Source organism: Rhincodon typus, chromosome 11 (genome assembly GCF_021869965.1).
Source record: "Rhincodon typus isolate 14 chromosome 11, sRhiTyp1.1, whole genome shotgun sequence".
NCBI lineage: Eukaryota > Metazoa > Chordata > Chondrichthyes > Orectolobiformes > Rhincodontidae > Rhincodon > Rhincodon typus.
The window spans coordinates 13,339,700-13,350,953 of record NC_063342.1 but is presented as its reverse complement, the minus strand read 5'-3'; the positions used below and the strand labels follow the sequence as shown (position 1 = coordinate 13,350,953).

Genomic DNA, 11,254 nt, shown 5'->3' with positions numbered 1-11,254 from the left:
GGGGGCAGGTGTAGCACTTCCTGCGATTGCAGGGAAAAGTGCCGGGTGTGGTGGGGCTGGAGGGGAGTGTGGAGCGGACGAGGGAGTCACGGAGAGAGTGGTCCCTCTGGAAAGCAGATAAGGATGGGGAGGGAAAGATGTCTTTGGTGGTGGGGTCGGATTGCAGATGGCGGAAATGTCGGAGGATGATGCGTTAGATCCGGAGGTTGGTAGGGTGATTCGTGAGGACGAGGGGGATTCTTTTTTGGTTCTTATTGCGGGGACGGGGTGTGAGGGATGAGTTGCGGGAAATGTGGGAGACACGGTTGAGGGCATTCTCGACCACTGAGGGGGGGAAGTTGCGGAAGCCTCAACTACTTCACTGGGCAGGGAATTCCACAGATTCACAACCCTTTGGGTGAAGAAGTTCCTTCTCAATTCAGTCCTAAATCTGGTCCTCCTAATTTTGAGGCTATGCCCTCTTGTTCTAGTTTCACCCGCCAGTGGAAACAACCTCCCTGCTGCTATCTTATCTATTCCCTTCATAATTTTATATGTTTCTATAAGATCCTCCGTCATTCTTCTAAATTCCAATGAATATAATCCCAGTCTATTCAGCATCTCCTCATAAACCAACGCTGTCATTTCTGGAATCAACTTAGTGAATCTCCTTATAACTCAAACTCTCCACTCCGGGAAACTTCCATGTAAATCATTTCCATTTAATAATATCCTTCCTTTGGCAGGGTGGCCAGAACTGTACACAGTACTCCAAAAGTGGCCTCACCAACATTCTATACAACCTCAACATTGCATTCCAACTCCCACGCTCAGTGGTCTGAGCAATGAAGGCAAGCGTGCTAAACAACTTCTTAACCACACTGTCTACCCGCGATGCAACTTGCAAAGAACTATGTGCATGAACTCCTCGGTGTCTCTGTTCAACAACACTTTTCGACATGTTAACATGACACGCACTGATTCTTTCTTCTGACTACGTAATTCACATCATTGAGTTATTTCTTGATTATTTTTATTCATTCATGGAATGTGGGTGTCACTGGCTTGGGTAGTGTTTATCGCCTGTTGCCCCCGAGCAGGTGGAGATTAGCAGCTTCCAGTCTTGCAAATCTACCGGCTGATCTGTGCATTAACACACTGTTATTCCTTCATCAAAATTTGGCACATTAAGGAAAAGAGCATTTAGAGAAATTAATCTGTTACTTTACCACATCCCAGCTCATCTTCTCCAGAAGGGCAGTCCTTAGTACCATCACACCGAGCTGTGTGCCATATACAAGAGGAGGATGTATGACACTGGAACTTTCCAATGCAACTGTGTGTAACTGCGAGAATTTCAATGAGTGATATGATTATTCTCAACTCATATCAGTTGATGTCTTAGAGTAAAGAATAAGCTTTAAATAAAGGTTGGGTTGATCTTCATACCTATACGTCGATTAAACTGGTTTTGCTTCCAGCACTTTCTTCCCATGAAAGTTTTGATTTAGATCACATTTACATGATAATGTAAGAAGACAGTTTATTTTAGCTTGAGGGAGAAGCTAGGTGGTTCAATTCAAATCCAAATAACGTTGCATGATTTGTTTAGATATGTACAACATTTTCATTTCAGCAGATAGCTATTCACATTAAGTCTGTAGCAATTACCGTTTCTGTGAAATGTAAAATGAAATGGTGTGTTTAAAGGGGAAGTTGATCCTTTTCTGCCTATTTGATGTCCCTTCCAAAATTGAAGGTTGCGCTCTGTGTCTCCATGATTGAAGAACTTTATTCGAAAAAAGAGTTATCTTCCTGACAGCACGATGTTAAGTTCATTAATTTCTTACCGTTTGTATCATAAGAACTTAAGAAGTCGAAGGAGGAAAAGACAATTCAGCTTCCAAACCTGTAATGCCATTCAATACAATCATGATTGATCTTTGGCTTTATTTGTACTCTTCCACCTTCTCTGCAAATTGCAGAGGAGGATGTTAAAAATCAATCTACCTAAATGTGAAGAGTACAACATCCATGATGCTCTAGGGCAGAGAATTCCAACAGTTCCCAACCTTTTGAAACAATAAATTTCTTTTTGTTTCAGTCACAAGTTTTCACCCTTGTCTTGAGACTGTCCCCCACATTCTAGATTCCTGAGCCAGGCAGAAACAAGCTTTCAGTAATGACCCTGAAAAGCGCTCTCAGAAATGTGTATGTTTCAATGAGATCACTTCTCATTCTTCAAACTTCTTTTTTCACAGGTGGGATGTGGGCATCACTGACAAGGCCAACATTTATTGACAATCCCTAATTATGTTGAGAACAGTTACAAATTGAAGGACAAGAAACAATATACCCCGCTACATTGAAGGAGCGTATTAGCTGAAATCCTGCCTCATGATTGATTTGGAATCATTAACGATTGAACAATGCCACAATCTGCCTGCAACTATGAGCCATAATCGGTCCCTGTCAAGGATGGATGGAACATGAATGATGCGTTAAATTACACTGTCATTCTGCTGTGTAAACACCAGGGGGAGATAAGAAACTGTCTTTGATGTTGTGATTTTCTCAATATATTGACTGATAGGCTAAGATAAAGAGATTTGAAAGGCCAGGCATAAGTGAATCTATGTCTGAGACCCACAAGCATGATAGTGTGACTGGGATACTCTAGGAAATGATATCTTCTAAACATGGTCATTGCATCAGGTAAAGAAGAATGGGAACCAGTCATCTCCTTGTTCAGGCCACAATCAATACTTTTGTGACCCATGGATAGTAAGCCAAACCAAATCAGACTTGCTGACACTGGATTTGCAAAACAGTGAAATTAAAACATTTGATGATCCTCAAAATTGCTCAATTGTTCCTAACCAGCATTTACAAATAACTGATCCTTCACACCAAGTTTACAACTTAAACCAAAATTAACAATTTATTTCTAATAATGTAATTTTAGCTGAACACAGACGAACATGGAAATCTAATTAATATCTATGATTTAGCCGAATCTTCCTTGATCCCCAACCCCCATCCATACAGAGGGTCTGGACTCATATTTATACCGACCAAAAGACCAAAACAGTAAAACTTGCCAATGACACATTTGGGTCTAACATGTTTCGTATACTTCAGGACAGTGCTCCAGTATCACCAATACATTCATTTCTACATATTGCTGTTTTTTTTAAAAAGTTAGTTTTTCCCTCTGGGAGACCAGGTAAGAATGGCAGTTTCCTTCCCCAAAGAGCATTAATGAACCAGACAGGTGTCTATGACAGTGGACAGTGGACAATGGTTACATTGGTGATATTAGATCAACTGTTTATTCTAGATTTTATTGACATCAAACTACTCCATTTGCCATTGTGAGATTTGAACCCATGTCCTCTGAACATTGACCTAAGTTTCTGGATTGCTAGTCCAGGAACGTTACAATGGGTGCTTGGAATACTATGAGAAAGCTACATGGGATTCTAATCTTTGCAAATAGAACAAAGAGTACAAAGGCAATTAAGTTTTTCTGTAACTGGGTTCTGAAGAAGACTCATATTAGACTCAAAGCATTAAATATGTTTCTCTCTCTACAGAAGCTGCCAGACCTGCTGAGTTTCTCAAGCATTCTCTGTGTTTATTTTAAGCTGTTCTAATCCATTATGGAGCAACTCAACTAGAGAATTGTGACCAATCGTGCATGCCACACTTTGGAAAAGATGCCTGAACAAAGGTGCAAAGTGGATGAATAAGCAGGGAGGCTGGAAAGCTGTGTTTTCGTTTTGTCCTTTTGAGCAGACAAAGTTAAGAGGTTGAGTGATAGAGATGTTCAAAGTAATTAAGGTTTTTGATAAATACGGGGGAATTGCTAAAAGTAGCAGAAAGATCCATGACTAATAGACACAACTCTATGGTGACAGTTAAAAGAATGAAGAAGTTTATTTTTAAACAGTGATTTGCTGTGACTCAGAGTGCACTGTCTGACAGGATGATCAAAACAAATCAACAATAATACTCAGTATGGAATTGGATAAAAGTTTGCAAAGGAGAAAAACAATTACAGGACTTGAGGGAAAGAACTAGATAAACCTGCTAAAGAGATGGAATGAATGGCATCATTCTGTCCTGTGGGAGTGTATAATTTTTTTCACCTGATTTCTCATTTATTGTTGTTTCTTTAAAGACACACTGTTGAAACCTCTGGGGTTTATTTACCATTCTGTGAACTGTAAAATATATACAAGAGACAGGAGGTTAAATTCTTCTGAAGTTTCCAGATTCCGTATCATGTTAGTTTGCCTCTTTACACTGTAAACTTAACTAAGCTTTCCCTCACAACCTCATGAGATATAATTAGTATTGTGAGGGTAGACTTTTTCAACATAACTACAGAAAAATGTATATTCAGGTTAGAGTTAATTTTGTAATCTTTCTTTTTGGTGAACAAGTAACTACTTTCTACCCATATTTTCCAAATGTAATGTGGAGACAATTTGTTTGTTTATGGACATTTCTAAACCATTCACATTTTCCCCCTTTAACCTGTTCTTCAATCTCTGCATCCACCCCTCCTTCCCATGACGTGCCCTCTAGCCTTGTGGAGGGAACTGTCCCTCTGCGGTCAACAAAGAGGCTGAGGAGAAGGAGGAGACGGGGTTGTCCTTCAGAGCCCGATGTTCCATACCTCATAGGCTTCCTAGAGCCATTTAAGTCCAGTGTTTGCCCCGAAGAGATGGGCTCTGGTTTGAGATGGGCTCTGATTTGAGATGGTCTCTGGTTTGCCCTGGAGGTCAAAGAACAGTACAACACAGGAACAGGTTCACTAGGACTTTGACATGTGACACCTTTTTGAGCTGAAAACCTTTTGCCTCTAAGAGGTCTGTATCACTCTCTTCTCTGCCCATTCATATATCGGTCAAGATTCCTCTTAAACATTGCTGTCGTATCTGTTTCCACCACCTCTTCTGGCAGCACATTCCAGGCACTTATCACACTCTATGTAAAAAAACTTGCTTCTCGCATCTCCTAAAAACTTATCCCCCCTTTACCTTAAACTTCTGTTCCCCCTAGTAATTGACATTCTACCCTGAGTAAAAGACTTTGATGATCCATTCTATCCATGTCTCTCATAATTTCATAAATTTTTATCTGGTCACCCCTCAGCTTCTGACATTCAAGTGAAAACAAATCAAGTTTGTCCAATCTCTCTTCATAGTTAATACTCTCCAAACCAGGCAACATCCTGGTAACACAGTGTGGAGCTGAATGAACACACCAGGCCAGGCAGCATCAGAGGAGCAGGAAAGCTGATGTCCCATCCTGGTAAACCTTTTCTGATTTTTGCTGTGTTCCTCCAGCCCCGCACTGTATTATCTCAGACTCCAGCATCGGCAGTTCTTACTATCTCTGATTGAGTTATAACCTGTTCTGTACCCTTTCTAAAATCTCCACATTCTTTTGGTAGTGTGGCGGCCAGAACTGTGGCCTTACTAAAGTTATATATGCCCTGACCGATGAAGGCAAACATGCCATATGGCTTTGTGACCGCCTTACCCACTTGTGCAGCCATTTTTATGGAACTGTGGATCTGTATGCTTAGATCTCTCTGTATGTTGATGCTTCTCAGGGTCCTACCATTTACTGTATACTTTCCTCCTGCATTAGACCTTCCAAAATGTATCAATTCACATTTGTCTGGATTATCTGCATCTGCCATTTCTCTGCTGACGTCTCCAGCCCATCTATATCCTGTTGTATCCTTTGGCAATCCTTCTCACTATCCACAGCTCTTCCTCTCGCTGTGTCATCTGCAAAAGTCCTTTACTCCATCAGTAATGCCTCCTAGTGGGACTGTTGAAGCTTCAGAGTATCTGGTCTGTCTAATTGGGGTTGACACTGCTTTATGGAGCCATCTACACAGCTTCACCTTGACACTTGGCTGCTCAAAGCCCATGGTAAACGTCGAGTCTGTGACAAAACCTGACTCATCAAGTGAGTTGATAAAATCTATGAATCTGAATGAAGAGTTGGATCACAGTGTCGACTGTTTTGAGGAATGATCTTGAGGGAAGAGCTAAATATTTGCATGAGCAGCCTCTGAAACTGTGCATTTCCCTATTGAAGGATTACAGGAAGTCTCTACTGTCTGCATTATTTTGGTAACTGACCCAGAAAGTGCTAACTCTCTATGAAGAGTAATGCTCCGTGACAACTAGTATAACAAAGTACTGAGACATCTTATTTAAATGGGCACCAACTATTCCCTTCATTATTTTACTCATGTCGGTTCTGAGGTAATTTTGTCCCCATTCCCACTTCCATCCCAGAAGGAAAAATCAGTTAAAAACCCAAAAAAATTTGGGAATGATAGTGCTACTCTGAACAAGTCTATTTTCAGCTATTCAAGATGAGTTCAAATCAGTTATGTCATTTCCAAGTTACTGGTTTTTCCTTTCCCTCCCACAACATGATGGACAGAATTGCCTGAGTCTTCTGCTGTAAAATTCAATGTAACAAAGCAATTGACTACGTCCATGTAAACCCATACAGGAATAAGTAAAGCTTTCAATCAGATGGCATCTTCAGTGTAGAACGAAACATCCAAATGGATTTCACGGAGAGAAGCGTATTTATATAGTGATATTTAAAAATAAAATCTTTATTCACATATGTAGAGGAGATGCCAACTGGAGTCCACAACGGGGGGCTTAATGAGCCTATACTTCTAACCTAGCAATTGTTGCACAGCTCCCAGCAACTTACACATAGCTGCAATGAGAGATAGTTAGGGAACAAGTGACCAATCTGGGTAGGCAGTGCCACAAACAAGGCAACAGCTATTTACTTTGCTGAGGAGATTCAGGCTTGACTTTGCACAGTGGTTTTCTAGACTACCAGCTCTGACTTTGGCACAAGATTAGTGCAAACCCATGAGAAGTGATGAAGACGTCCCCATAGATGTCCTGCCCAAAGTACAATGGAATGATTCAGAGGTTCCTGCTCAAGATTCAGCCGGCATCAGTCTTTCAAAGTGAAGAAAGAACTAGCATTTATATAGCTCCTTTCATACTCACAGGACACGCCAAAGAGTTTCTCAGACAATGTAGTCCTCTGTGAAGTGCAATCACTATTGTAAAATAAGAAAAATGACAACCAATTTGCACACAGTAACTTTCTACGACAGGAATGTGGTAACCTGTTTGATGCTGTTCTTTGGGGGAAAAGTATTATCCAGAACACCACTGAAAAATTAAATTAACTGTTCTGCCAGCTACTTTTATTATTTATTTATGAGATGTGGGCATCACAGGCTAGGCAGTATTTATTGGTCATCCCTAGCTGCCTTGCAAAAGTGGTAGCAATCCAACTTCTTGATCCACTGCAGTCCATTTAGACTCAAGTAATTTTTTATATTTCATAATTCATTGTCTGTCAAGATATATTTTATGGTGATTTGAGAGGACAAATTGGGTTTAACATCTCAAGTGAAAAATAGCACAGTGTGTTGTATGTGTTTCTTGTCTTTAAGATAATTCATCTTTCAGGACTCGATGTGTTGCATGTATACAATATTGTGACTCTGCCTGCCAGTTATTCTCTTGCAGATTTGCAAGTTGCACGCACAGAAATCCGCGAGTTGCTGTTATGTTTGCTTCATAACTTATGACATGCTTTACTATTTTAAGTGATTTAGAGTTCACTCAGCTAGATAAACAAAATGCCCTTAGCCATCTCACTCAAGCAGTGAACAGAATAATTACACACATTATTGCAATGACTTCGTGCACAGATAGTATTGTAAGACAATTCTCTCACCAGCCCACCTCCAGCTTCAAACCCCTAATATAAAGAGGATCAAAACCCTTAAAACGAGAAGAAAAAAAGCACGTTTTCAATTCTGAAGAGAGCAGGAAAAATGAACAGCTCAAAAACTGAACAGTGCAATTTATACTCACCGCCTACAGAAACGGCAATTGTAATTAAAACTGCACCAATTAGACCCACTGCTACCAAAATCAGAAACTTCTTTGATGTCAGAGTATGGCATTTTGAAGAGGTTATGTCCTGGTTTCCTGAAAAGTTTAGGAAGAAGACTTTTAAGCAATCATTTTATTTGATTACCACCTTTAACTCTGGAATCAGATGCATCTCTTGCATTATTTACCCTTACCGACTAATTATATCCAAATAATTGAGAGGGAAAGGATTTGTTTGTGATTGGGTTTTTCACTTTACCTTTGATCAGAGACATTTTAACATGGAAACAGGCCAGATATGGCAGGTAGCTGATAGCGTTTCCCCATGGTAGAGGAGTTTAAAACTAGAGGGCATATGTTTAGAGGGGTAGGAGAGAGATACAAAAAAGCCCAGAGGGGCATTTTTTCCACACAGAGGGTGGTGAGTGGCCCAGAGGATTAGCTCAAGCCTCTGAATCATGAAAACAATGACAGTACCATTATTTCTCCAAGTCAGAATGGTGTACTATTCAGAGGGGAAATTGAAATTGGACACAATGTTGTTCCTGTTCACCTGCTACCCTTCTGCTGTTGGTGGGGCTGGTCGTTGGTTTATTTGAGGGTTGTGTAAGCAATAGCAGATGGCCAGTTACTGAAGGTGGTAATGAGTGGGCTGTTTGAAAGATGAATGATTCATGTCTTTGTTTGTTGTGTGAGATGAACAACTTGCTGCAACCATACCCTTTATATGTTGATTCTGCAATATAACCTTCTGAAACAAATGCCAAAAGTCAAGCTAAAAGTCATATGAACAAAGACAGAAGAATCAGAAGAATACGCTCATTACCTGCCTCAACTGGCAATATCCTTGCTTCAAGTATGTTGGGGATTCTTTGCGCGATGTGGGGGAGTTCGATTGTTGGCAGCTCATCTTCTGTGACCGAAACGATTTCTAAGTTTGTATGACCTAGTTTCTCGGCTTGCACCTGCAGTTCATTAAACAAGCAAAAACATAATTAAAGTATGTGCCACTACTCAGCAGTAGGGATAAGGTGTATCAAATATTGATCTTAATGTATCTTTAGATTTAGATTTTAGATTTTATTGTCACATGTACTCGAGTGCAGAAGTACAGGAATACAGTGAAAAGTGAATAACATTGCCACACAAGGCGCCAAATTAAGTACAGAGGTACCTAGGTACAAAAAGCCCAAGTGTAAAGTAGTAAAAGAAATAAAGTTTAAAAATTTAAGCATTGTCTTAATAGAATAAGTAGAAAAAAATAAAGAAATAAGGTAAAATTAACATTAAAGTTCTTCTTAATATGAACTAGAAAAATAAATAATATCTTGCAGAGAGTTACACTCAGAGTTTGAGTTCAGCTCAATGAAATAAATGTAGTCCTGATTCTTCAATGTATGACTTCAGCCTATTTGAGATTTTCAGTACCAGGCGGTTGTAGGCGTAGATTGGGGAATGATAAGGAAGGGTTTGTATAAGTGGACAAGGACGGTGAATCCGGAGCGGTGGGCACTCGGCAGCCACTGGTGGTCCTGAAGAAGAGTCATATCAGACTCGAAATTGAACTCTGTTTCTCACTACGCAGATGCTGTGGACCTTCAGCATTCCTTGTGTTTGTTTCAGTCTTGGTGGGTTTGCAGGAAAGATGTTGGAGGCAGGACTGGTGGCAATAGCAATAGCATAGTAGTGTGAGATACAGCTGGAGTTTTAATAAATGATAGCTTCTGTGGGATTGGCAGCAACAATGGTATTTTAAATCCTGAAGCATTTTAATTATTCTTAAACTACAATACTCTTCTCTCCCTAGTGCCTTCATGATAAGAGTCACATTGTTTTTTTTGGCACAAGGCTTGTCATTTCATGTTCTATTCCGCACAGTGGAGAAATAGATAGGCTTGTCTCCAGCAGGTGTGACTATAATAATTTCTGTTTACCTAAAAGTGACTCTGACTCTGTTAATTTTTGACCAACTCTTTAATTGATATTACTCTTGTTTTCTAAGATGTACGGACAGAGTAAATTCTTCTGCTGTGCTTCAAATTAATACAATGGATTCTTTTTCCGATTACCTCCGCATATGAGGGGTTGGCATGGGCTTGGTTTGACCCCACATCCAAAAAATGGATCCTCCATCAGGGCAGCACTTCTTTGGCAATATGATAGCAACAGTTTTGGCACTGGCAAGAGGTACTAAATCCTCAAGAAACCTAAAGGAAAAGCCATTTTCAGTCCTCACCCAGGATGACAGGATTTTTAATTTCTATGTTATGGGATGTGGGTGCTGCTGGAAAGGCAATGATTTATTGCACATCACAAATTGCCTTAGAGAAGGTGATAGCGAGCTACTTTTTTTAAATTGCTGCAGTCCATGGGATATAGGAATGCCCACCATGCTCTTGGGAAGGGAGAATCAGCATCTTGACCCCATAAAGGACTGTAAAGAATCAATGAAATCGTTTCAAGTCAAGATTCAGTGTGAATCAAGAAATGCTAGTTAGATATCATTAAGACATGGTTTTAGACTGAAGGAGGAGCATGGAAAGTTTAGGAAGGTCAACAGTTCCATTTTTGAAGTCTTGAGAAAAAAAAGGACTGTGACATAATTGCGGTGTAAACAGAATGAAAATGTAATGAGATGGCCATACATTGCATGATGTTACAGTGCTAGCAACAGCGATGTACAAGGGACTGTGAAGAAATGGGTGGAATAGCATGTACCAGTTAGATATGTCCTCAAAAGTGATGTCACTGAAATAAGTTATTGCCACATTGCTGTTTGTGGGAACACAAATTAGCGATTGACATTCCAACATTAAACCAATGGCTATATTTCAAAAATACTTTATTACCTGTGAAACACATTTGGACTTCCTGTGCCATGACAGATATTATCACAAATGCGAGCCTTTCTTCTCTTTGATAATTCCATCCCTGCTTAACTACGCTAGTCAATCTATATTTCTCCAATAAATCTATAAATGATTGAACCTCAGGCCAAATCTTTAAGCTCCTAATTATTTGCCTCTTACTTACCTCTGCTGAAGACATTCCTCACATGGATTCTGTGAAAAACTCAAAGCGAGTACATGACCTAATCCAAGAGGATCCACTTGTCTTGCCAAAATCGCAATGAAAAGTGCAGTTGCCAAAGCTGCTGGTTCGATAATCCCTGTGTCAGGAACAATGAAAGTCGAGAGAACCAGCAAATGGCTCTGACAGTGCTATCATATTGCTTCTCCAGTGAGCAGGTGGCTATGGATACCAGGCAGGGCTGCTCTGTTTTTCATTATGATAAGAGT

At 40.0% G+C, this 11,254-nt stretch overlaps 1 protein-coding gene across 1 annotated transcript in view; it reads right to left on the bottom strand.

Annotated features, from left to right (window-relative positions):
* Positions 1–11,003, bottom strand: part of LOC109927923 (transmembrane protease serine 3-like) — a 40,219-nt gene extending 29,216 nt beyond the window's left edge. Inside the window, exons 1-3 of the mRNA XM_048603025.1 lie at positions 10,989–11,003; positions 8,782–8,920; positions 1,209–1,325 (exon numbers count right to left, since the gene is read on the bottom strand). Coding sequence (XP_048458982.1) covers positions 1,209–1,325; positions 8,782–8,920; positions 10,989–11,003 — 271 coding nt within the window. The remainder of the gene's footprint in view (positions 1–1,208; positions 1,326–8,781; positions 8,921–10,988) is intronic.
* Positions 11,004–11,254: the final 251 nt, after the last annotated feature.